This window comes from Abrus precatorius, unplaced genomic scaffold (assembly GCF_003935025.1).
Source record: "Abrus precatorius isolate BTA unplaced genomic scaffold, Abrus_2018 Scaffold10, whole genome shotgun sequence".
Lineage (NCBI taxonomy): Eukaryota > Viridiplantae > Streptophyta > Magnoliopsida > Fabales > Fabaceae > Abrus > Abrus precatorius.
In genome coordinates, this window is record NW_020874292.1 from 33,032,837 (window position 1) to 33,059,249 (window position 26,413).

A 26,413-nucleotide genomic window follows, 5' to 3' on the forward strand; every position below is an offset into this window, starting at 1 on the left:
TTTAAATTTGTTATCAGATAAAATTTATGTTAGATCGAATAATTGGATAATTTTATACAATAGACTTATTATATTTTATTACTTAAACAAATGCAAAAATATAATAGATAAAAAATGTCTATTATATTTTATACAATAGACATTTTATGCAAAAGTGTTTATTCATTAATTTTTTATTCATATATTTAAAATATTTGTTTGCAAAATGAAAATTTAATTTCCATAGTCAGGTGAGAGAGAAAAAAAGAAGAAGAAAACTGTCATGCTTTTATATGTATATATAATTTCCACCGGCAAGTTAACTTGGCAACATAAATAAAAAGATAAATTGCTTAATTTGTTGGTTTTTAAAATGAAAGGACGCGCCGTACAGCAGCTTCCAAGAACCTGCCTCCACCTAGTAATTTCAGCAATTCAGCATCATCTCTCTCTCTCTCTCTCTCTGTTTAGGAGGCAACATTGGTTTAGTTTCCAATTAAAGGTAAAGTTGATTCTATCATGTGAACCATTGCCCTTTATTCTTCGGGGACAATCAGTTGAAATATATATATATATCAGGCGTTTTTTGTTGGCCTAAAACCACCATTAACTTTGATTCACACTCTTTAGCCTTAGTCAATTATATAATGCTCCTCTTGAATACCCACGTAAACCCCGCACCTTGGCCACGTTGCGTAACCCCTTCATGCATTCACTTTGGTCATGCCACGCTAACTCACAACTGCACCAGCTAGCATTATTCCCTGGTTTTCCTTCTTTTTCAGTTTTCAATGTTGTTATCATGCTTTTTAATTTGTCAAAACTTTAATGTTCCTTCTAAGACAAGCAAATTAATCCCTTGATCACATTTCATAATTATAATAATAATAATTATTATTTGTATAATTAGCTACTGCTCTTGTTTTTGTCGACTGAAAACTGAAGCAATTAACAAGCCTCAATCAACGCATTGGGTTGTCCTCGTTGCTCCAATCACCTTGCATGTGGGACAACTGTCTCTTCTTATAAGTGACACGAAAGCAACTTCAAAGAAACATAAATAATACATAATGAAAAGACAAAAAAGCATAAAACCCACAAGGCCAGCTCAAAGGAGCGTAACCAACCACGTTGCATTGAGGACACGGTTACGCAAATGGAAACACAAACGATGCATTCATTCTGCTTAATGCTGACCCACTCTCTACTCCTCCAAAGCGTGAAAGCAAATTAATTAAAGACATCTTAATGATAGTAATGATTAAATTAAAAACGCTTAGTACATGTTCTTATTATAGGCATTGAAATTGAATGTTTAGCGGAGAATTATAACATTAAAAAAGAAAAGACTAGAAGAAAGGAATACGGATCTGCGCTTTATAATTCTTTGCACGAGGTAGTAACGTTAGATAAATGGAATTTAATTGCTGTCGGTTTCTATAACACTGTCAGTTGTGCTTCTGTTTACTTATTCTTTTCTGAACTATCTAGGTTTTCAGTATTCCAGAAAGGAAGAGGAGACCAAAAAAGAGAACCAATTCTGAGAGCAACTCTGTCACTGTGAAAAAAAAGGCCACAGTGTATTTTCCTTGTAAGTCACTCACGCTCTCTGCGCCTCTCCACCGTTTGATTTTTCCGTCTTAGAACATTTGGTCAAGGAGGGCAAAATAGGAAATTAATAAAAGCGCTTCTTTTGCTTTATTTATTTTTTGTTTTTACTCTTTTTCGAATGCCGTAAAAGTACGGATAGTGAGATTTTACTATTTTATTTCTCTGGTATTTTGTGGAAAATATAAAATTTGAAAACCGCGTTGAGTTTAGTGTATCTGAAAACTCTGCAATTGACCCGTGATAATGGAGGGTTGAAATGAATTAGAACCAGGGAAAACAGGTAAGATAGCATCACTGAACTGAAAAAAAGCTTGAGCAGATTCTGTTATTGCCAAACATGGCTGAGAGAGTTAAATCCAGAATCAGAAAGCGGATTAAGCGAAACAGGGATTGGGTTTAGGCTTAAGAGAGATAACTTTTTTTTATTTTGTTTTGTTTTTATTTTTCGTGTGCGAAAGCTTTATCTGTTGAGTGAAGTTGTTTGGGTGGTGAGAGTGGAGTTAGGTAGTTGATAGTGAAGAGATAAGAGCAATCGATTATGTTATGATTTGGTGCGAATCACAGAAGTGACGGTGCCATCTCTCCTGCGACAGTTTCTGGGAACAATGAGTTTCCTGAATGGTTCTTCACCACGGCGGCATGCGGCGGAGAATGATTTAGAGGCTGGTCCCGCCACTCGCCGCTCTGCCGACATCGACGACCCCGGCGATTTTTCCGATCCGTTTGATATTGCCAGAACAAAGAACGCTTCGATTGAACGCCTCAGGCGCTGGAGGGTACGCTCTTCTATTCTATTCTAGCTCACATGCTTTGGTGTTCTTTGCTTGTTTTGTGTTTTTGTTTATTTTGTTTCTTACTTTCGTTTTTTTGTTTTTGAATTTTGTTTACTCTTTTTTCATCGGTTCATGTTTTGGTTTCTATGAATGGTGGATTTAGTGGTTTGTGGAGTGCGTATGAATTATGTTTTAAATTTTTTGATTAGGTAGGGTTTTTTGAGTAGTGGAGAAAGTTCTGGGAATTTAGGTAGTTGTGTATTGAGATCGTCAAGGACTCTAGGGATGGGAATGGATTGACTGTGGAGTAGTGTGGTTATGTCTGAATAATGTCTCTAGATATGTTTTGGGAAATAGTATTGGTTTTCAATGAGGATTATGAGGATGAGGAAGGTTAACGGTGGTATAGGAGGAAAAAAGTTTGTTAGAACAGAAGAGTGGTTCATTTAGACTTACCTAATTTATGGGGACTGGTTTTGTTCAAATTTTTGGGTGTTGCAAATTTTAGTGGAGAAATTCCTTCTTGTTCTGAATGCTTCTGGATGGTGGTTTTGCAATAGCATTTGAAGGTTTGTATATATCAACCTATGGGGACAGGAAACGGAGACTCACAAGAGTGGCTAAAAGAAACAGTCACAGCTCACAAGATCCGGCAGTTATCTTGTCTAGTTATGGCAAGGCAAGTTAGAACTTTAATTGATTATCTGGGGGCAAAGCAGTTTGGAGGTCCGTGTGGAAAGGTCGAACTTTGGACTGCAATGCAGCTTTAGCACTCATGCAGTTGAGGTATTCATACTCCCATATATGAACTTGTAAATGTCAGTACTCGTCTATCAAAGTCAACCTAAGTTTGCTGCTGTAGCAAACCAGGCAGAGGACAAGTTTATAGTACTTGGTGTCAAAGCAAGCTAAGCAAATTTTTTATGCATCCTATTCTCAAATCTATTATAGTAAGTTTTCCAATCACTTGGAGTGGGAACTAGAAATGACCACCTATCATTAGCAAAATCACTTGGAACCACTCTGAAGATATTTTAGAAGAACATTCAATTAGCAAAATTTTGGGATGTTCAGTGATAGTCATAATGTCATGTGAATATCATTAAACAGTGTGCCCAAAGTAACCAAACAGAAGAAGCAATTTTTCCATGGATGCGAAGAGTATATTTGAGGTGCATTAGGACTAACAGCAGCATTCTGGGATTTTCTCTCATAACTGGCATCACAATTTTCAGTTCTTAATCCCCCTCGAGAAATTTGGTAGTTAGAGTTAGACTCAGGCTTATAAGTTTGAGAAATGTTTAGAGGCTTAGTGAAGGCCAACTTTGAGCCTTTTACTTGTGCACTGCTAACTCCGGGATGCTTGGTGGGAGAGAAATTTAGAGTGAAGGATTGAGTTGCATTTGTTCCAAGTTTTATAGCTGTGACACCAATTGAGATATAAAGAAGGGGAGAGAGAGAGAGAGAATGAATTCCCCTAATTGTTTTAACTGAGTCGTGTTTGAAGGATAAAATGCATGAACCGACTCTCTAACACAAAGTGAGAAGATACATCAGATGGGAAGCTCCAGTGATGTCAAAGTTGTATGTTTATTGTGAAGTAGCATTCAAGAATGATGTGCTTGCCTTCTTAATTTCATCCAAAGGTAGTGGACAAGATAAAATCCTGTGTCTATAAATATTGGTTTAATGTTCTTTAGATCTGAAATACATTCTCTGCCTTCCCAAAGTTTCCTCATTTCAAAAAGAGCTGTTTTCTTGGGTGGACCCTTTGGGATTGAAGAAGACTAAGTTTAGGGATTCAGTTATGATTAATAGATATGGGTTCAAAAAATTGAATTAGTTGCTGGCTTTCCATATTCCTGCAAAGTATGAATGGGTAGAATGAGTTTTTATGAATGAAAAAGAGGCAAAATTTTATATTTAAATCATAACGGTTTTAGCCATTTAGGGTTGCAAGAAGGAAAGAATGGAATTTGAGACCAGGAGGTTATTGCTAATGGCAAGAAGGTTGGACCACTTCCACACAGCTTTTGTGAAATCAGTATTAAACTTCTTTCACCTTTGTTTTTGTTTTGTTTGAACTCTTTACTGTTAACAGAATGCTAGGAGTTTATTCCCAATAGATTTGGCTTTTTGGTATTAGCTTGATGAGTCAAAATAAAATAATATGCATGAGTTTGACTATTCTGAAATTCTAAAGACGCTTGTGCATGTATGAACTTCAGTTTCCAAAATTTGTTGTAAACAAGAATGCTAGCATTTTCTTGACATGGAACCTTTGATTTGTTGTTTCCTTTTTCAGCATTATGAATGCTGCTTTGTAATTTTGTGTTAGACCAATAGCTAGTTTCATTTGACTGTTCTGCGTTACTATTTTTGAGCCTTTATATATATATGTGTGTGTGTGTGTGAGTATATATATAATTTCTCTTACATATAAGAAGTCCCTTTTATTATTATTTTTTCAGCAAGCGGCACTTGTACTTAACGCTTCTCGCCGATTTCGTTATACCTTGGACTTGAAAAAAGAAGAAGAGAAGAAGCAAATATTGAGAAAGATTAGAGCACATGCACAAGCCATTAGAGTATGGTTCCTTCAATTGGACTTTCTTCATTATGCCTATTTTATGTATGTAAAATGCGCTGATTATTTATTTTGCCCAATTAGGCAGCTTATCTTTTCAAAGCTGCTGGTAGGGAGGGGGGGCAACTTAGTGGTGAGTAATCAAATTATGCTTGTTATAATTTGCAAATATCTTTTGTTTCCTTTTTATTTTGATTTAATTCAGTTATTTAGTTACCCATAAGATATTTCTTTATTTGTTTTCATATGTTGAAATATATCTGCTTATAAAGTCAGTATTTAGTCTGTTTGACTAGTTAGGCTGTTTGTTCCTATTGTTTGTGAATGAAAATGATTAGTGTTTACTTTATATCTTGGTACCTTATTTGCTAAAGGTCCATTGTGTTACTGGCCTTGTATTCACCTGATAAGCTACATATTGGTTTGGAAAACCGTTGATACCTAGTATCAAAGATTGTTTTGCAATGATCAAATGCATTGTTGCAACTCATTTAACTTTTAAAATCAGCCAAATAAATTCTTTCTTGACAAGTGTTGATTATTCATTATAGCCTCTTTTAAATATTGGACTGCAGTATATGAATTTTTTACTGAAGATGTGTAGTCAATTTTACTAAATGAATGAAAGTTGTTGTCATTCACATCAGGTTGGGCATTTGGATTTTAGTGCTATCCTTTTGTCAGTTTCATATTCTGATGTGATACATAGGGTTTACTGTCATGTTTCTAAGGTGTTCCAAAATATATTTTTTCATTTCCAAGAATCTTGTTGGATTGGTGCATTTTCTTTTTCTGCATGCCTAAACTTGAATATGCTTTTGTGTAGTGATGCTTGGTGCTTCATGGAACTTTATTTAAATAACCTTTGCCATGAACTTGCCTAGTCTATGAACAGACAATTATTTTTTCATTTTTCTATTTTTTTTATTGATGGGTAATGCTTCAAAATTGTTAGAAACTGTTATTCCTCCTCCAACCCCCATTGCTGGTGAATTTCCAATTGGACAAGAGCAACTTGCTTCAATTTCAAGGGAGCATGATACTGCTGCTCTGCAGCAATATGGAGGGGTATGTTTCCCAAGAGTAATTTTTCTTTGTAATTGTATTCTTTAGGGTCATTACTTTTCATGTGTTTCTTCTGAATCACTATCAGGTTGCAGGGATATCGAATTTGTTGAAAACCAATTTAGAGAAGGGGATTCATGGTGATGATGCAGACTTACTAAAACGGAGGAATGCATTTGGTTCCAACAATTATCCGCGAAAGAAAGGAAGAAGTTTTTTGGTAACTTTTATTGTACTTGGAGTTGTTGATGCTTAATGGTTGTATCTTTTTTTTTTTATTGAGGGGATATTGTAGTGACTTTTTTGTTCCTTTTACAGATGTTTATGTGGGATGCTTGCAAGGACCTGACCTTGATTATTTTGATGGTAGCTGCTGCGGCTTCATTGGCACTGGGTATAAAATCTGAGGTGAGATTGCCTGGAAAAGTTATGTTGCAATTCTTTTTCTTGGCTGAGATGCAGATAGTGGACTTGTTCCATACTTAAAAGCACTTACCCCAAATTTTGCACTGGTCTTTATTTTTGGCATCTTTTCCCCCACTAATTTAGTCATTTGCATAAAAATATTAATCCTCCAATCTTATGCTGCCTTTTTTGTTATTTTTTTGATTTATCAATAACTTATTTGATAGAAGCCTTCTTTTTTTAATCCTTATATACAGTTAGCGTACAATGCAGTGAACTTGGTAGCTTTCATTATGCTGGGAGTCTGGGACTATTTATGTTCTAGGTTCCTAGTACAAATATAATTACATGAATATTTATTTTGATCTGAACTGTGCATGTTAGTGTTTGAATCCATTTTATCCAGTAGAGGGAAATGTCTTTTGTAGGTTATTGTGGCCCTTGCCCTGATTTTGATTCTAATTATGTTCAATACAATTACAATCTGAGAGTTTCCAGAATTGATGACTTTTTTATGTATCTATACATTGCATTCTTTGGACCATTATCTTGGATCATCAATTAATTTGCTTGATTTCTTGCCATAATTATCCTTTTTATTTGTAGTCCTTCCCTTTAATCTAGGATTAGGAGTATATTTTTATTAATATTGAGAACTTTTTAAACCAGTTCAGAATTTTATTTTATTTTTGTTACAGGGTATTACAGAAGGATGGTATGATGGGGGAAGCATTGCTTTTGCAGTTATTCTTGTTATTGTTGTCACAGGTATTATATTGTCTTTGTAAGATTTATAGTAGATAAAGTGTGTTTACTTGTGTTGTGACTCCGTTCCACAATTTCCTATGTGATTAGTCTTTGAGCCTTGTGGTAGTCCAAGGTCATGCTCCTGCACTCTGTTCACTTTGTCTTTTACTATGAAAGTTATTCTAATAATTATGCTAGTAATTTCTCTTTTGAAGGAGCTGTCACCCTTTTTAATCCCTCCCCCCTCCTTTTTTTTGTAGCTATTAGTGATTATAAGCAGTCTCTTCAGTTTCGAGACCTAAATGAAGAGAAGAGAAATATACACCTGGAGGTTGGTTTGTTTTTGTTGCTGAGTTGAACTTCTTGATTGTGTATTTGATCTTTTTTAGAAATTTTCTTGTCATAATTTTAACTTCATATTTGGATTTCTGCAAGAGAAGGTTATTAGAGGTGGCAGAAGGGTTGAGATCTCTATATATGATATTGTTGTTGGGGATGTTATACCTCTTAATATTGGTAACCAGGTACATGGTCACTTTTTATTATCATTTTTGCTTACCGTATCTACTAATTGTATTTCCTTTTTGTTACTTAGTTCTTTTCTGCTCTTTCTAGGTCCCGGCTGATGGAATTTTGATCACCGGTCACTCTCTTGCAATTGATGAATCAAGTATGACAGGGGAGAGCAAAATTGTAAGGATTTATTTGTCTTGTGGGAAATTTGAATTATTAGTTTCTTAATTTTTTTTTTTCAGCTACATTTTTTGTGTTTTTGCAGGTTCATAAGGATTCTAAGGATCCTTTTCTGATGTCTGGATGTAAAGTTGCTGATGGCAGTGGCACTATGCTGGTAATTTAGACTTCTTTTTCCTTCCATTTTTGTAATTGTATGCTATATTTTAGTTTACATAATTAACAGTGTTCAAAGGATTGTTGAGGTAATTAATAACATGTCAGTTACTTTGCTGGAAGTGTGGGTGGTAATTATTAAAAGGGCCAATAAATTGTGCACTAACAGTGGGAGCGTGTCCTAATTGGATTTACAGCATATTTATTTGTTCTTTATATTTTACATTTTGTTATCGTAAAGGATGTTTAATTTTTGCTCATTGTTTGCATGCCATTCTCGAAGGGATTTTATTCCCAATACCACGTTGATTTCAGTTATTTAAAAGATTGAGGCCGGTAGAAATTGGAGTCAGTAAAATATGGATGGACTTTTACTGAACTTCATTCAATAATTCAAAATATTAAATTGATTGTATTTATTTTCTTTATCCAATTTGTTTTATTGATTAAACAGCTCATTTGTTTGTCTGACTTTTTCCTTGTTTATTTGTTTTCATAGGTAACTGGTGTTGGTATTAATACTGAATGGGGGCTTCTAATGGCTAGCATTTCAGAAGATACTGGTGAAGAAACACCTTTGCAGGTCCTCTTCTTACTTGTGGTTTCTGATTGAGTTCTATTGTTTCTCATAATTTATTCACCCATTAGTTTTTAAATATAGGTACGCTTAAATGGTGTAGCCACTTTCATTGGTATTGTTGGACTCTCTGTTGCTGTTATTGTCCTGATTGTGCTACTGGCCAGGTAACGTAGTCATTTTCTCAATGTTGCCATATATTCTCCGTGATACAATAATGGAATATTATATAGTTTGCATGCTTCTGAAGTGGGAATTTATTGGCAGATATTTCTCTGGGCACACAAAAAACGCGGATGGGAGTGTTCAATTTAGAGCAGGCAGGACTAAAGTTGGTGATGCTATTGATGGAGCAATTAAGATAGTAACTGTTGCGGTATGTAGTGAGATAAATTCTAGATTGCCAGAGCATGCTTGGTGCAATTGAAGATGTTTGGTTCCATATTTATAAATTTCAGTCTTTAAAATTTAATATCTATGTAGTGATTGTAACCCGATGAATATTTAGGTCACCATTGTTGTGGTTGCGGTACCTGAGGGGCTCCCATTAGCAGTTACATTGACGTAAGTTGGCTGATTTTGACTTACTAGTTTTATTCATTTGTTATTGCCAAGTCTTAATGAATATGTTTTAACTTTTAGCATTGGTTACATTGTAGATAAATTTGCCATTATTCTTGTACTTCATTTTAATTCAAATTTCCATTTTTGTGACTGTATTTTTGTTAAAACAAATCAGTGAACCCAACCTTCGGTAAATGTTGCTCAGTCTTCCATTTTTCTGTCTTAAATAATATTTTATTTTCTCATTCTTATATCCAGCATTATCTGTATCCCTACTATGTTGTTAATATGTTTTTTCATATCTGTAACATGATTTTTCCCATTCTCATTCTCTCTCTAATCATACTTATTTGTATTTACACTTTTTATGTCAAATATGCTATAGACTGGCCTACTCAATGAGAAAAATGATGGCAGATAAAGCTTTGGTACGGCAATTGATATTTGTGCTTTATTGGATTTGGACAGAAATATATGTGTACCTCTATTTAACGTGATACATTTAATTGCAGGTAAGGAGGCTTTCTGCCTGTGAGACAATGGGCTCTGCCACAACCATATGCAGTGATAAGACTGGCACATTGACCATGAATCTGGTTAGTTGTGGTGGTGTATTTGAAATGTTGATTTAATTGATACTTTTCTATTATTAGTTCATAGACTTCTTGGAGGACACTTCTTGCAATATTTTTTCTGGCATTTATGCTTGCACGCTTGTTTTAAGTAAAAATTCTTCCAATTTTTTAAGATAAATTAGGAGCTTAAAATGTTGACTATTCTATCAATGTGATATCCAATAAAATTGTCTATACAGCAGATTTTCATGATCTCTTCGTTTTGGTAATTCATTAAATGAAACAGATGACTGTGGTTGAGGCTTATGCGGGGGGTAAGAAAATTGATCCTCCTCACAAGTTGGAGTCCTTTCCTATGCTTCGCTCTCTACTGATTGAAGGTGTTGCACAGAACACTAATGGCAGTGTTTATGCACCTGAGGTATGCTTGGGTTGGTTTTCTTACATATCTGCCCACCCCTCTTCCTAATTCTGAAAAATAAAGTGCATGAGTATAAGTTAAGTAGTTCTACTTTTCACTTATTTCTGTTCTCTACAGGGTGCTAGTGATGTCGAGGTTTCGGGATCACCAACAGAAAAAGCAATTTTACAGTGGGCTATACAGGTTTGTTTTGGAAGTGATGTTTTTTCCTTTCTCTTTGGGCTAACATATGTCCTTACAAGTTACAACAATATATAACTGTTGTATCAAATCTCAGCTTGGGATGAATTTTACGGCTGCTAGATCAGAATCATCCATTATTCATGTCTTTCCATTCAATTCAGAGAAAAAAAGAGGGGGAGTTGCAATTCAGACGGTACCATCTTTGTGGCATTTTGACTCAATTATGTTGATATTTTGCTTCTATTCTAAACTAACTGATACATTGCTTGGTAGCTAGTATATTTCCTAATGATATATTCTATCTGCTCTGGCAGACAGGTCATTTAAACAGATAATGTTGTGCTTATTTGCAGGCTGACTCTGGCATCCATATACATTGGAAAGGTGCTGCTGAGATAGTTCTAGCCTGCTGTACAGGGTATATCGATGCAAATGACCAGTTAGTGGAGATGGATGAGGAGAAGGTCTGACAAACCTGTTACAGATTAACTACTATTACACAGTTTTTCTTCCTCCAGCCCCATTTTCCTCTATCATTTCCTTTTGTTGGATTTGATTGAGAATTGATTTATGAATTGCTTTAGACAGTAGCTCTGTGACTTTTGACTTATATTTTAACATGTTACATAATTGAATTTTACTATATTTTAGTGAGATGAACTATTTATACAAGCAACGAGATCTGAATATGCAGGGCTTTTGGAATATATCAACAGATTCTATCAGTTTATAATTTCTTCATGAATAGAGTTTTATTTGTATGTTACATTTATAAAACAAAGCAAACAAAATTAGTATAAGAACTGTTGGGATGACTCTTAACACTTCCAATTAATTTTTATTGATTTTGAGAAAAGGCTGAGTGAAGTTTATCTGGTTTGCAGATGACATTTTTCAAAAAAGCTATTGAAGACATGGCTGCTGATAGCCTACGTTGTGTTGCCATTGCATATAGATCATATGAAAAGGAGAAAGTTCCAACTAATGAAGAACTACTTGCTCACTGGTCTTTACCAGAAGATGATCTTGTTTTACTGGCTATTGTTGGTCTGAAGGTATTTCTTATATCTAGAAACTCGTCTATCCTTCTCATTTTTGTTATATTTGTCTGTCTGTATTATGATATTATTCCCAAGGTTTTTTTTTTTCTCTCTAATTTAAAGTTAAAGCTACTTTAGCACTAATATTAATAGGCTTCCAATTTTCTTAAATGGTTATCCCACTTTGTTATATGCTTGGAACTGGGGAGGGAGCAGGGGATCTTTAATATTGTTTATTTATTCATTATGTTTTTTCTCTTTGCTTGACACCCTAAATTATTTTGCATGGAAAATTTTTCTAGTTTGTATATGTTTAGACTTCACAAAAAACTATAGTTGATATTTATAGTTTCTGACAGCATCCTACTCTAAAATGGTTTGGTGGGTTAAATTTCTATGATTTTGTGTTTTATTATTTTTTCTTATATCATTATGTATTAAAATGCAGGATCCTTGTCGACCTGGTGTCAAAGATGCAGTGCATCTTTGCCAAAAAGCTGGGGTTAAGGTATTTTATATCATTAAAATTTTTGGTTTCCCATTAAGATACTATTGTTGAACATGTTTGGTTTTGGTTACATAAAGTATTATTAATTTTGGGATGGTTGTTTGTGGCTAATGGTGGTCTGTGGACAAATGAAGGCTGTGTTAAAAATTGTGAAATCTAATTCAATAACTGCTTAATGTAAAAAATAAAATTCTAAACTTCGTAGTGGTTGTTTGGGAATAGCCTTTTTTTGAAGATCTTTTTTTTTTTTTTTTTTCTCAAAATCTCTGAAGAAGCTGGCAGTAAACAAGCTATTATTTCTCTAAAATAAACTTAACCAAACAGAAGAAGAAAAATCTGGGCAGAATGGGTGTGCTTTTATATGTGTGCACTTTTATATTTGAAGCCTTGAAGATTCAAAGACCAAATTTTATATTACTACATCTGATTTTCAACATGATGAAAAATAAGCATTGAAATTAAGAAAGGCAGTATGCTTTGCCTCTGCAGTTTCTCTATGCAATTAATTTTAATTATTGTGGTTTGGATTTATAATCATAGGTAAAAATGGTCACTGGCGACAATGTGAAAACTGCAAAAGCAATTGCTGTGGAATGTGGAATACTTAATTCATTTGCTGATGCTACAGAGCCAAACATCATTGAAGGAAAAACATTTCGTGCCTTGTCAGATGCAGAGAGAGATGAAATTGCTGAAGCAATATCGGTAAAATCCAATTGCTATGACAACCTTGTTATTGTGCTCTTAATATTGAGTGTTATTCTTTGCAAATGAGTTTTATTGCATTACTGTGTAATAGGTTATGGGACGGTCATCTCCTACTGACAAACTGTTGCTAGTACAAGCATTGAGAAGGAAGGGTCATGTTGTGGCTGTAACAGGGGATGGAACAAATGATGCTCCTGCACTTCATGAGGTTTGTGTAGCATTTATGTTTTCTGGGGCTTGTGCTTGTATTATTACGTTGAGTTTAACGACTCACGAGTAGTTACAATGATGACATTGATTGTTGTGGTACATTTAGTGAAGCTATGTCTATCTTATTGTTGTAGAGTCATGATATCTGTAAACATTATGTTGCGTTTTTTAATTTAATAATTCAAACTATTATCTCAATGCAGGAGTTGTTGATCTAATGAAGTAAACTAACTTTTATTTTCTTTTTTGGAATATAGGCTGATATAGGTCTTGCAATGGGTATCCAAGGTACAGAAGTTGCCAAAGAGAGCTCTGATATCATTATTTTGGATGACAATTTTGCTTCAGTTGTGAAGGTTAGTAGATCGGCAGATTTGATTTGTTTTTACTGAGTGATGTTTAAGTTTAGTTCTATATCTCTTGAAGAGCTATTTTGTCTAGAAGTAGAAATATACCTTTTGGAATATATAGTGACTGTATAATGAGAGTTACATGGAATTTTAGTGCATTGAATATTTGAGGCGTTATTCTTGTTTCTCCCCAAATGTAGGTTGTCAGATGGGGGCGGTCTGTATATGCAAATATTCAGAAATTTATCCAGTTTCAGCTTACAGTAAATGTGGCAGCTCTGGTTATAAATGTTGTTGCTGCAGTTTCATCTGGTGATGTCCCACTAAATGCAGTTCAGGTTGATCTTCTCTTTCTGTCTGAGCTATGCTACCCCATTCATTTATTCAGGACGACCTTAAATCTTTGTGTTGCTTTCTCTACAGCTTCTCTGGGTAAATCTTATTATGGATACTCTGGGAGCACTAGCCTTGGCAACTGAACCACCAACTGACCATCTTATGGATCGAACTCCAGTGGGTCGAAGGTTAGAATTGCTTTTCTGATTGTTACTTGGTACTTTGGATCATGGAATTTGTTTGAGATATTATCTAGGGTTTAACATTGCTTGGAAAATTAGGAAGATTGCTATAATATGGTTGGAAAGACAAATCTTTTGCTGTTTTTATCATCTTTGGTTCTTTTAATAGAGGAAAGAAATTTAAAATGGGAGCAATATGCCAGACCAGAGGTGAGATATCCCTTAAGGAAAACAAAATAATTGCGGGGTATAATCAATTGAAATACAGTCCACTCGTTTATGAAGAAACTACACACCCCTACCCTTCCCCCTACAAACTGAAAAAAATAAAACAGGTTTCCAGTAGTGATAAAGATACTACTAGGAATAGCTGATTTTCTGTCTGCATGCATGGTTTTGCTTTGCACAATGCATATGTGAGTAATTGGTTTATTTAGTTTTCAGCATTATCATAATGGGTTTATTTAGTTTGCAGCTTTATTATCAAAACCATAGTTTCAGTTTTTTCAATAGAAAAAAGAATGAAGAGAGAAGAAAATTGCACAAAACCAAAAAGATGTCCTTAAAAGAACAGCAGGGTATAATCAGTTGAGGAGCATGCACCTGAGAGGATCCAAATGCTTTGCAAATAATGGGCCAATTTTGTTTCAGTTGTATTTCATCAAATCAATAGATGATGCCTATGTAGTTTGATGTTGTTATGAGATTATTGACAATGTTTTGCGTGCTTTTCAGAGAACCTCTCATAACCAATATTATGTGGAGGAATTTGCTGATACAGGTGAATTCTATTTCTCATTTGTTAGTACCCCTTTATGATTGTAATTGGCAGGCGTTATCATTATTGCTAATATAAATGCTGTTACTTATTGTGTCTAAATCATCAATAATGATCGGAAATTTTCAGGCAATGTACCAAGTGTGTGTCTTGCTTGTTCTCAACTTTCGAGGTAGGAGCATACTGGGTCTGAGCCATGTCCAGAATGACCATGCTGTCACAGTGAAGAACACACTGATATTCAATGCATTTGTTCTCTGTCAAGTAAGTCTTAATGACCTATTAATGGTAAATTACAGAGATCTCAGTTTAGGGGCAAGGACTCTACTTGGGGTTGGGGGGTTTTGTGTGTTTGTTTATCTTAGAAATGTACTATGAAGTTGGAAAAAAAGTATCCTTCCGTAGCATTGGTGCAATAAATACTTTGACTTGTCTGTCAATATAGGGCTTGATTCTGTTAATGTTGCCGTTGGAGTAAATCCAAAATTTTAAGTAGAATAGTTACCATGTTTAAGGAAGAAAATTTCCTTCCCTTGTGCATTTTTCTATAATAGTAGTGTCAGGGCTGTGTCTAAACATTTTTAGACCTTAAGACAAAACAAGATTTGTGTGTGATGCCTTATTTAACTTTCAATGGTTGCTTGGTAAGCTAAACATGAATTTGGAGAAGTGCCTAATTTTTGTATATTTTTCTAGGGGAGTATTAATTTCTTTTGTTTACTTTTTTTTTTAAATTCTGTAAGTGAATCAAGAGATTCGAGACCATCAATATTAGAATACTCACCAAAACTTAAAAACCGCACGTGATTAAAGCAATACACCTTTTTAATTCATCCTCTCTAGTTTTCAAATTATGGGATTCAAATGAAAAACCAAAAAGGCAACAGAAAGGAGTAAACAATTAGAATATTAGATAATTAAGAAAGTTTTAGGATAGTTAGAAAGAAAGTAATTGATAGAACAATTATTAATGGAGTGAACGCTATGGAAAATAATAGTAATATTGCAATAAAGCCAATAACTTAGATATAAGATTTGGAAAGTCAATAGCTTGGATATATAATTGGTAATTGATAGTAATTACTATGTTGGTAATACTTTTTTTAAATGACATAAAAAACCCAAAAAAAAAACAATTAAAATTATCAAAATTATGGTTATTGCTTAAAAAATTAAATTTATGATGAATAAAATTTTATAAAGCTATTAATTTTATTAGGGGGGCTTAGGCGCCTGCTTTATTGGTCTAAAGCTGGCCATGGTCCTGATAATAGTAAAGTTCTTTTTGAATATTTGTGACTGCCGATTAGCAGTGCAACTCGTGTTAGGTATGTGAGTTTTTGACACTGTAGCTTTTCCTAGGCTCATGGCAGCAGATTAACGGAAGTTTAACAGGCTTTAGCAAAATTTGGTGTACTGCGTTTGATTTTGGGATCAACATCTTCATATGTATTTATACGAAGTAAAAGAACATAGTAATTTTCCTTACAATTTTTTTTATGGTTTGCCTCTACTATGGAGTGTTTCCATTGTTTCTCGACTGTGACCTTGTTCCTGTAATTTGTTTGTACTTGCTCGTATCAACCTCTTTCCTCCTCTTTTTATTGCTACTAAAACTCTTTGATATTAGAATGGAATGGGAATACATGCCCAATTCATTTTGTGCCTTATATTTGTGGTGATTTTGGTTTTCTTTCTTCGATTCTCTTCTAATTAATGACAAAGAAATGATGATTTCAAAACTGCAGATCTTTAATGAATTTAATGCACGAAAGCCAGACGAGTTCAACATATTTAAAGGAGTCACGAGAAACTACCTCTTTATGGGTATAATTGGATTAACTGTTGTGCTTCAGGTTAGTCTTGTTTGATGTCCTCTCTTGTAGTTTACCTTTGTCTGTGAAATATATTTAAGGCTGCCATAAAATTGCCTGTGTTTTTCAGATTGTCATCGTTGAATTTCTTGGGAAGTTCACTTCAACAGTCAGACTTAATTGGAAACAGTGGCTCATCTCTGTCATCATTGGATTTATTAGGTCAGTAATCGAATGCCCTAGAAAGTCAATTGTATCTTGCTCTCTGCGTGCTTTCTTTTTAAGCTATAAATGTCTTGAATTGAATGTTTAAATTGTTCTAAGCATGTGCAGCTCGAAAGAAATCAAGGCACTTTGTAGTAGTAGCCTCCAAGGTTTATGTACAAATTCTCACAGGATTTCTCCCACTAATCCTTGTTATCTTTCCCTCTTACTTTCAGTTGGCCTCTTGCTGTGATTGGGAAACTGATACCAGTGCCAGCAACTCCCATCAATAACGTTTTTTCAAGGTTACATGATCAAACTTCTAGAAGGAAGGAAACTGAGGATTCTCAATAGTCATATGTAAACACCGTGCTTTTAGATTTTTGCGTACTGTATCGTTTGTAATCACTTATGGCATATAATGGAATGGACACTGCACACGAACACGTTTATTTTTCTACTGATCTAACATTATTTTAACTTATTAATTTCTACTGATCTAACAAGAATATACGGAGTCTCAGCTAGTCTTGATTTTTGTTGACTATAAGCTTTGACGAATGATTAATATTTTGCTGATTTAAAAAGATGCAAAGACATGGATGATTTCCATTTCGCTGCGTGTTCTTGATATATACGCTTGAATTTATGTTACATCTCGTCGTTCGGTATTTTGATTTCAATGTTAATTAACTGTCCAATAAGAACTGATTAATTAAAATTTCAACGGCTTAGGACTAATAATTCCTTGTTAGCTTTATACGAATTTCTGCAGAATGTGTAGACGTGATTGAGTGGAAATTTTGCACGGTAATGTATCCCCGAAGTTGCATTTCACCAGTTAGTTTTAAGAATGCTTTAATTAAAATTTTGCGGTGGATCAATTAAAAACTCAAAATTAAAATAGTAATAAAAATTAGTTTTGTAATGAAGTTATCGTAGTATTATTTTAAAATTTGGTTAGCTATCCATTTTAGTAGGACCAAAAGAAATACTTTGGTGACCACCTCTAAAATCTGAGCTGATCTTGTATCTTTTTACTTTTTACGTTAGTTTAATTTGCTATTCACCATTTTCTAAGCAGGATCGGTTCTGATGCTTTGACTCGAATTACCCGTTATAACTAGTGACATGGGGAGATTGAACTCGCCAACAATAGCTGTATTCTTAAAACTTCTAATTTGTTTTGGCATATTATATCTACAAAACAAACTAATTTATCATTTTATATCTTTTATTTGAAAACATTATTAACTTAAATGGCAATGCTGTCTGCGTAGTAGCTAATCATGCTTGTCAGAGACCAATCTAACTGATTTTTGGATAGCATTAGTGTACTTGACTTCTATGAAAATAAACATCCAAACATGAAAATGGCATTGATATCAACAGATCACACATGATAACTTGCTCACAAAATGAAAAATATTTCTAAACACTTTTTATTTCAACGATAACCATTGTTGCCAACCTGAGCAGAAAGCTCTAGTTGGTCGGCTTAAACATACTTGCATAGCCAAACTTAGAGCAAGGGTTGTTTAATTAGCAAAAGCATGTATAAGCAAAATGGTTCTTCTGGGACAAATAGGGAGATATGTAGTCAGAGGCTGAAGCTGATGGGCTTGTTATTTGACTTGGAACAAGTATCTGGTTTTTCCCTAATGCAATTCTCATCCCAGCAACATTAGTGTAGAAGAGGCCAGGAATTGAGGGTACAAAGACATCACCCTGAGAACAGATATAGAAATCAATGACCTTCTCAAATTCAGAATTTTTTGAGCTGAGAAACTTTCCCTTCTTGTCCTCTGCCATTACACTTTCCTGTTATGCAGATATCATTCATAAATATGGCATACACAAAGTAAACTTTGGTTTGAAAGGAAGAAAATTAACATGCCCAGAAGTTTGACTACAATGAAACTAGAATTCACGTCAGAGTAAAACTACCTTAGTATAGGTTCTTGGGAAGATATGTTTGAGGGCATCAAGATCAGGATTCCATTTGGTCTCAGTCACATAAATAACAGTAGTCTCTTGATTGAATCCAATCTTTTTGAGAAATTCACCTATCTCTTGTGCCTGATAACAGACTTTTCTTCCTGTGTCATGTTTTCTATGACACCCCCTTTCCAACATCTCAGTTCTCATATCCACAGCAATGAACTGACCATTTGAGTTATGACTCCAAGTTTGTAGCTTGTGGACCATAGAGTCAACAACTTCTTGTATTTCTGATTGCAACTGAAGAGTTCCAAACATTCCTTGGCATGCAAATGAGTCCAGGCTCTTCCTATTTCCTGCCATTGTTGAATTAACTGAGGGAAAGTATGATGCAATCTTTACAATACCCTTTGCTTTGTATATGGGCTTTACTTTATTCACAATATAGTCTTCTGAAACCCTGTGAGGTATCTTCACTGTTGGTGGGTTCCCATTGGATACTTGGGCAGGTAGTGTCCTTGTTACTCTCACTAACCCATCAAGCCTAAACATAAAATTCTGAACATCATAAATATCTCCAAGGCTCCTGAAATGAAATCAAATGTGTAAGAATTTGATATAGCTAAAAACTAATTCACTATGCTGAAGAATACTATAGATACTTGTAATTTGTGGAAAGCCCTTCAGATTGCAATAACATAACATTATTATCTAGAATATGATTAATTAATTAAACGTGCCAAATTCTATAGGATGTTAAATCTTGCAAATTATTAATCAAATTTAGAAATGAAATCAACAATTGTGATCATTGTCAGCCATGGGTTAAAAAATTTGAAAATATTTAGCTATCACTAAATGTTTCATGTGAACAATGATGAGCCATTCCACCTTGTCATTCTTTTGAGAAAAGCACCCCCATAAAATCAATAATGAAACTTTCTATCATAACTTAAGCAGGGAAACATGATAAATCTAAAGCATATTCTGAATGGAAATACTGATTGTAGATATTATGAAAAATGAAAGGATGGAAATTGAACAACAGAGCTAATATATATATATACATTCTATTCTACGCAGAAATTGAATATTTTGGTTATAAATCAAACAAGAATTAGAAATGATATTCAGAAACTTATAGTGTTATATAGACTAGAGCAGGCACATGCTATATCCTGATTTGGTACTCTTGATGTCAGGAAGCACGAGAGTTGCTCCCAGGTATCTGGCTACCACCACTGCATCAGCTATCTGTGCAAGTCATCCCAATGAAGTGGTAAAATCAGAATAGAAAGAAAAATAGAAGATTTAAAACCTTATGAAGCATAAATTAACTTCCTTTGGAAAGTTCTGATATAAAACAAAAGAAAATGAAAGTGATGCAACAAACAAACCTGTGAAATATGATACTCAGGACCATTTGTTAAGGTAAATGTGATGAAACCTTTAGTTTGCTGTGCCGGTTCTGCAGGTCCAAAGAGCATGAGCTATGAATAACATTAACTTTGGTCTTAAGTGTAAATCAATTTTTGGAAATTTGTCATGGTATAAGACCCCTTGCCATTGCAAGTCATTTCTTGCTTTATAAAATAATTAATTTGGTTAAAAGATAATAAGAGTAATTTAAGAGTAATTTTAGAAAAAATATTCAAATTATCAATTTTAATGTTGTTAATAAAATTAATTACATTTCTTAATTCTTGTGAAACAATTAAAAGGGTGTCAAGACCAAAGTTAGTAACATGTGTTGAGTGGTGTCTACGTATTTGATAAATGCTTCATCAAAATCACAAATATGAAGGAAGGGAACTTACTAAGTGAAAGGTAAGTCCAACATTGTTTTCGTGCTTCACCATTTTCCTTCCAACCCCTTTTGCTCAGATGTGAAACTGTGGCAAGGCTTTGTTCAGTGACTGCTACGGAGGCATGCTGGGAAGCTGGTATAGCTTCAATCTCAACCTACACATTGTTATGTGCAAGAAAACTTCATTGGTTATTTGTTCCAATGCCTACAAAAGGTGGCCTTTGAATTCAAACCTTGCCGATCATTCAATTTTGAACAAGAAAAGAGAATCGGAAACACTAGGCAATGCCCTTAAGCACACCGATTAAAAAATAAAAATAAATTTTAATTAAAAAATATAACAGTATACTTTTCTTTCTATTTTTAATGCAATTTTTAATAAAATTTAATTATTATTGATTCATTCTTTAACTAATCGTACCTATACAGGACACTTAGAGAAGGAAAACTAATATCCATAATTTAACTTTGTTAAGTACCTAAAGATTACAGTTAAAGAATTAAATGTATATAGTATTTTTTCAAAAGAGTAGTACTTAAAGTTATAATAAAATGCATTCTGCCTACTTGTTTTAAAGGAAGGAGGAGAGAGATTTGAATGGAAAAAAAAAATCTCTTTATTTGATTTGGTTAAAGGGGAAGAAGAGTGAAAATAAAAGTAACATATATCCATATACATTTATAAATGTCAATAAAAGGGAAGAGAAAAAAAATTAAAGTTTCAAGATAATTTAGTTAATATAGTCCAAGTATTACAAATTTCTCATTTGTCTAATTTTTTTTTAATATTAGAAGAGTGAGAAGAACGGGAGAGAGATTTTGATTCTTTATTTTGTTTTCTTTTTTCCTTCAAAATTTTAAACCAAACAAGAGAAAATTATAAAAACATCTCTTCATCTCTCAGTTCAAACAATGTAAGATGAAACTAATGCAATTTTGAATCAGTTAGTAAATTCTCACACTGTATCATAGATTTCCTTTGTACGACCTCTACTATCTAAGAAAAGTTTCAAGTTTTGAAATGTAAATTTAAAACACTTATACTGTTAAATAATTTTTATAAAATACAAAATTAATTAATTTAACTGTTAATTTTAAAAATTTTATTAAATAAATCAAATTTCATAAAGTTTTATATAAAAACAAAATTAACATATATTTTTTTTAAAAATTATTAAATGACCCAAATATCTAAATTTAACGCTTCTTAGAAGACCTATTTATAATACTTGGACTAGATTTGAGGCGCAATATCTTGGCTAAAATAAAAGTAGTTAAAAGAGCTTTACAGAGAAGCTCCTTAAGATATGGAAAACAAGTTGAGGAGCATACGACAAGTTTATTATTATCGCATGATGTCTAATCACTATAAAATAGGTTATGATAACCTAAGAGTGTATTTGACACTTGTAAGTACATTTCCTGAGAGGTTCGTTATCTCTCATCTTGAGATAAAATCTGACAATCTGTAAAAGCAGTTAATGATTAGATTATTAAACATTCACTTCCATAAACGGGTTTAAGGTGTGTTTTCTTAAATTGGCTCAAAATAACTTCACATTCTTATCAGTCTTACCTCACTAGTTTGAGTCCAGCTAGACATCAATTGCAGATTTCCTATTTCTATCATTTATCGACCTTATGAAAAATTTATTATCTTTTCTCTCAATAAAGTGAACTCGAAATGTTTTGCAATCAAATACTAAATTTTGTAATTAATAATATTAGTTGTTTGTTTTCTATTGATGTCAAATCTATTTAAGTTATTTAAGAATAAAAAATTGTATTAATGAAGAATAAATTAATAAATCTAACAATTAATTTTAATAAAATATATAAATTTCTTAATTTGTGTATTTTTTTTTCTCTTAATAAATAAGAACATGCAAGATAGTTAAAATAGATACAACAAATAGCTAGAACCTTTTTGACTTTAGGCACACCGATATGAATCACTAACCAATTAAGGCGCGACTTTGAAACCGACACAAAGAAAGAAGACAACATTTCAAGTTATCATATGTAATTTCTCAAGAAAAGGCAACTCATCAGATAAGATAAAGTAGATTAATTTTTTCGATTACCATTTGTTTTCCTTAATTACGCTTTTAGTAGACTATTTTTTTTAATTGAAATCATGACAGTTTTTATTTCGTAATATTTTTTTCTCTTACTTTATTTCTTAACCCTTAATTATAATAAATAATTCCTTTAGTTAATTTTTCCTCACCCAAAACTTCATTGAAAGTTATGCCACAAAAAAAAAAGTAGCTGTTGGGAGGTCTTATAAATAAAAAGAAAAGATGCAGAAAGATAAAAGAAATGTTTTTTAATACAAATTGTAAAATGCCAAGCTTAGAAGGAAAGTATGGAAGATGATACAGACAAGGAAGCAACTCTAGAGGGCTTCGACACTCTATATTTAAAAAATCCTGTTGATAAATATGATAACATTAATTTTAAAAAATGACTATAAGTTAAGATTCTTCTTTGTCAACTTTGACGACAAACAAGCAGAAAACATATAGAAAAGCCTTTGAGTTAATAAACTCAATGATCTTAAGGATGACAAGGAGTGGGTGACAAGGAATCTTAGAAAAGAAAATTAAAAAATATTTGTTTAATGTTGATATATGATGCTTCAAAAGGAAATTAAGTGTTGTAGGCATTCAATTTCAAGGGGTGTCAAGAAATAATGATCATTGAATTGTTGTGAATTGTTTCTTTGAAGCTATAGAAGTTTTCTGGGCCTATGAACCAGCGGTAATGACAATCTTAAATTGTCTTTTTATTTATTTTGGATTGTGATATTAGAAATATTATCATTGAAGTGTTAATAGAATTGGTCAATTATATTGATGTTTTATACACAGGTAGAAAAGGTAACCACTTTGCTGATCAGGTCTAAGGACTAGTTCTTTAGGAAGGCAAGAATGCTACTAAGGAGTTGCATATGAGCATATTTGGATTAACTTTTGTCCAGTTACCTTTATACTAACTTGAGATGGTCATTTTCAAGATCTTTTAATATCAATTCAGCTTTCTGCTTTCAAAAAAGCTAATTTAAAGTTTAGGGAAAAATAAAAAATAATTTGAATAGTTCTAAATTTAAGAATTTATTATTGAAGATTTGATTATGAAAAAAGGGTAGTAAGGAGCTAGGTTCAAGTTTTGAAGATTACATCATTTGAGATTTCTTTTAATTTTAATCAGTTAAATTTGAACTAGGAAAAAATTAAAATAATTTAGTTAATTTGGTTAATTGATGTTTTGAATTAAAAAATAAGTACTTAAATATTTTATATAAAAAAGTAATATAATTATTTAAAGATTATTTGAGAAAGGAGTTTTCAAAAAAGAAAGAGAAGCGAGGACAAATTTTTTATTTTAAATAAAAATATTTTATTTGATAAATTTTTATAATAAAAATACAAAACAAATAAATTGACATATCATGATTTATAATTTTTTAATTTAAAATAAAAAGTTGGCTTCCCCCTTTTCTTGTTCAAAATGGAATAATAAAAGCAAGCAAAATATTATTTGAAGACTAAACATCTTACATTAATAAAAATAAAGACATGAAAGTACAAGTTTTAATTACTTGAAGCAAACAACGAAAGCAACAAAGCTTATAATTAAGAACTAATGTGGTGAAAGATAGGTAACTTACATCATAAATTGAATCAAAATGGTCCTTCTTGACCATGTTCCCCAACATTATGAACATTGAGAGCGTGAGAAGCCCAGCTAACGCTTGCCTCAAGTCCATTGTTGACATCTTCTGCAGTTGGGAGAAACCTCTGAATCCTCGATCGATCTTCAGAGCAAACTAAGCTCTCTATCACCACATGCATGCATATGCTCTTCTCTTATGAAAAGGTCTTGCCTTTGCCGACCCAACAGCAAGAAAATACCACAAAAGCTATGCAATAAAACGAATGCAAACGAAACTGACAACCTGATTCAATCAACCACATATACTTTTTGTGCCCAAAACAGCTACGATAAGAAAAGCCCATTGCTTGATCGTTACCCTTTTGCTTCCCTTCTCTCTTATGTTTTGTTTTTTAGAGAAAATAAAAGAAAAGAGATGACTTATTTCATCATAACTCTTATTTATGAGTTGTTGGATAAAAAAGAAAAAAATTATAATCCCTGTTAAATCTATATTTTTAAATTTCTCTAATATATATATTAATTATCTTCTTATCCAATGTTGAAGGGTAAGAACTTGAAATCATGTTCTTTCTTGTCTTTATAAACTTTCAAATGAAATCTTACTATTTTAGCTAGGAAAAGAAGGAGGTGTGGTGCACGCTCAAGGTTGCTTCAACTTTTATTACTTAAAAGATGCCTGTTTCTATGCACTTCATTCAAGGGACACGTCCCAACATTGCGTCTGCTATTAAGAGGAATTATATTTTTCATATAAACTTCATCATCTTTTAATTTGTTCATACATGTTCATTTGGTTTCATTTGCATCCTTATCGTTATGCTCCTCTCTCTGTATCACATTCACTCATTCAGGGAAAGCAAATCTACACATGAAATTACATGGAAGTTTTTATCTCAATTTATGAAAACAAACATGATTTCTTTGCTCACTCTTCCTAAAAGGAATGTATAATTATTTCTCGAATTTCATATCAAAGCCTATGTATGTCATAGTTTTTGTTATCCTTCTGATTTTGTATATACATTAAAGGAAAGATATAACATTGATTATTGTCAATATTTCTTTTCACTGGCTAAACAAAATTTTGACATTTCCTTTTTGTCGTTTTCGTTTTTCCAATCGGTCCAATAAGAAGGTAACGATTTTTTTAAATTATTATGTATGAAATATTATTGGACTTTACAATGAAACATCGTATAAATAGTTATTATGTAAGACTTTAGGTTTTAGGGAGTGCCGGTGACGGTGACCGGGGGTGGGGGAATCGGAGAAAAGGAGATAAGAGAAGCAATGGCCGGAAAAAAATAATATTATTTTGTTAATGTGGGGTAAAATATTAAAAAAAAATTTAGCCAAATAAATAAGAAGATAAATAATACAGTGAAAAATATTATATATTAGATAAATTGAAATAAGAAAAAAATAAAAACTTATTTATTTAGATAATTAAAAAAGTGTATAAAAATAATTAAATTGTATTAAAAATATTTATAAAAAATAATTTTTATGTTATTTTAATTATTTTAAAAATAAAAAAAATATAACCCTTTCAGTCATTGTCCCACCCATCTCCTCCTCACCGTACATTTCCATAAATTTTTGGACTTCCTTTTTGTGTTAGGACCCAAACAAAAAAATTCCTCTTCTCCCTTTCCATGCAATCCAAACAGTGAAAATTTTGTATTTTCACACTTCTTAATTTTCCTTTCCTCTTATTACACCTAAACAAACGTTATATAAGTAACCTTAAAATTTAAGAGGGGGTGAATTAAATTTTTAAGATTTTTACAAATATTTCAAAATTATTTTCAGAAATCAATTTATGATACTGTTTTCAAATAGTTTCTTAGATCAAAGTTTATTTAAAATTGATGAAGTGTAGTATGAATGAATAAAATGTAAAAATTAAGAAACAATGATAGATAAATGTAAACTTAATTTATTCTAATTCGACTACTAAATGTTTATAACTTATGTCTAATTTTTAAATATTACTTTTATATATTTTTTTACTATAATAATCGTTAGAATATTTTATTTAAGATATTGAGTAAAGACATCTAAATTTAAAAATCTAATCCCTAATTGATTAGGGATATTATGTCTAGCATTTGTTATTAATTTAAAAACATGTTAATTGATTAAACAAATGTTGCTAATTATAAATAGAGTTCTTAAAACTCTTTAATTAATCAGGCTAGGTCTCCTACACAATTAAGTCACGTTTTACCATCAAATACTAAAACATTTACTAAGATAGTTGATTAAGTGCATTAAAGTAATTAATTAGGTCAATTTTATAGTATTATTTTAAAAATATTAAAACTTCAATTAATTTAGTTTAAAAATTATTTTGATGCATATCGAACTTATATAAGAAATCTAATGCAATATGATTGATAAAATATTTTTATAAACTCATCAATAACGCACAATCTTGTTATCTTTACAAATTATACAGTCTCAAGTCTTAAATATTATTTTCTCTCTTGAAATCTTAACTTAAATCACCCATCAT

The 26,413-nt window shown here is 32.4% G+C and overlaps 2 protein-coding genes across 4 annotated transcripts; one reads left to right on the forward strand and one right to left on the reverse strand.

Moving 5' to 3' along the window:
• The first annotated feature begins 1,198 nt into the window (after positions 1-1,198).
• On the forward strand, positions 1,199-17,079 carry LOC113863976 (calcium-transporting ATPase 8, plasma membrane-type-like). Of its 3 annotated transcripts, none has more exons than XM_027497793.1 (35): positions 1,199-1,375; positions 1,471-1,570; positions 2,155-2,366; positions 4,835-4,951; positions 5,035-5,083; positions 5,906-6,018; positions 6,104-6,235; positions 6,334-6,423; positions 7,119-7,188; positions 7,428-7,498; positions 7,608-7,691; positions 7,783-7,860; positions 7,946-8,017; positions 8,516-8,599; positions 8,678-8,760; positions 8,861-8,969; positions 9,102-9,157; positions 9,543-9,585; positions 9,670-9,753; positions 10,019-10,153; positions 10,271-10,336; positions 10,431-10,529; positions 10,690-10,800; positions 11,221-11,391; positions 11,825-11,884; positions 12,425-12,589; positions 12,684-12,800; positions 13,060-13,158; positions 13,353-13,490; positions 13,576-13,676; positions 14,406-14,451; positions 14,578-14,712; positions 16,197-16,304; positions 16,393-16,484; positions 16,703-17,079. In XM_027497793.1, exons 3-35 carry the CDS (start codon positions 2,196-2,198, stop codon positions 16,818-16,820), a joined length of 3,267 nt encoding a protein of 1,088 aa, XP_027353594.1. In that variant the 5' UTR covers positions 1,199-1,375; positions 1,471-1,570; positions 2,155-2,195; the 3' UTR covers positions 16,821-17,079. The 3 variants fall into 3 exon arrangements, with proteins under 3 accessions (XP_027353594.1, XP_027353597.1, XP_027353598.1); XM_027497796.1 differs by having other exon boundaries at positions 1,280-1,375; positions 2,184-2,366; positions 16,703-17,076; XM_027497797.1 differs by lacking the exons at positions 1,199-1,375; positions 1,471-1,570 and adding an exon at positions 1,802-1,870 and having other exon boundaries at positions 2,184-2,366; positions 16,703-17,076.
• Positions 17,080-18,008: 929 nt separating this feature from the next.
• LOC113864003 (protein MANNAN SYNTHESIS-RELATED-like) lies at positions 18,009-23,995 on the reverse strand. The gene is made up of 6 exons (XM_027497798.1): positions 23,888-23,995; positions 20,225-20,369; positions 19,805-19,875; positions 19,576-19,661; positions 18,414-18,993; positions 18,009-18,287 (listed from the first exon to the last, which is right to left on the reverse strand). Exons 1-6 carry the CDS (start codon positions 23,993-23,995, stop codon positions 18,009-18,011), a joined length of 1,269 nt encoding a protein of 422 aa, XP_027353599.1.
• Positions 23,996-26,413: the final 2,418 nt, after the last annotated feature.

What these genes read in the sequence shown, in the direction of transcription:
- LOC113864003 (XM_027497798.1), bottom strand. Translation starts at nt 23,995, where the DNA reads ATGTCAACAATGGACTTGAGGCAAGCGTTAGCTGGGCTTCTCACGCTC. An exon ending in TTGGACTTACCTTTCACTTA is followed by an intron (nt 19,876 to 20,224) that starts GTAAGTTCCCTT and finishes TTGGACCTGCAG; the next exon opens with AACCGGCACAGCAAACTAAA. An exon ending in ACCAAATCAGGATATAGCAT is followed by an intron (nt 18,994 to 19,575) that starts GTGCCTGCTCTA and finishes ATTTCATTTCAG; the next exon opens with GAGCCTTGGAGATATTTATG.
- LOC113863976 (XM_027497793.1), top strand. Translation starts at nt 2,196, where the DNA reads ATGAGTTTCCTGAATGGTTCTTCACCACGGCGGCATGCGGCGGAGAAT. An exon ending in CTGATTGTGCTACTGGCCAG is followed by an intron (nt 8,761 to 8,860) that starts GTAACGTAGTCA and finishes ATTTATTGGCAG; the next exon opens with ATATTTCTCTGGGCACACAA. An exon ending in GATTAACTGTTGTGCTTCAG is followed by an intron (nt 16,305 to 16,392) that starts GTTAGTCTTGTT and finishes TGTGTTTTTCAG; the next exon opens with ATTGTCATCGTTGAATTTCT.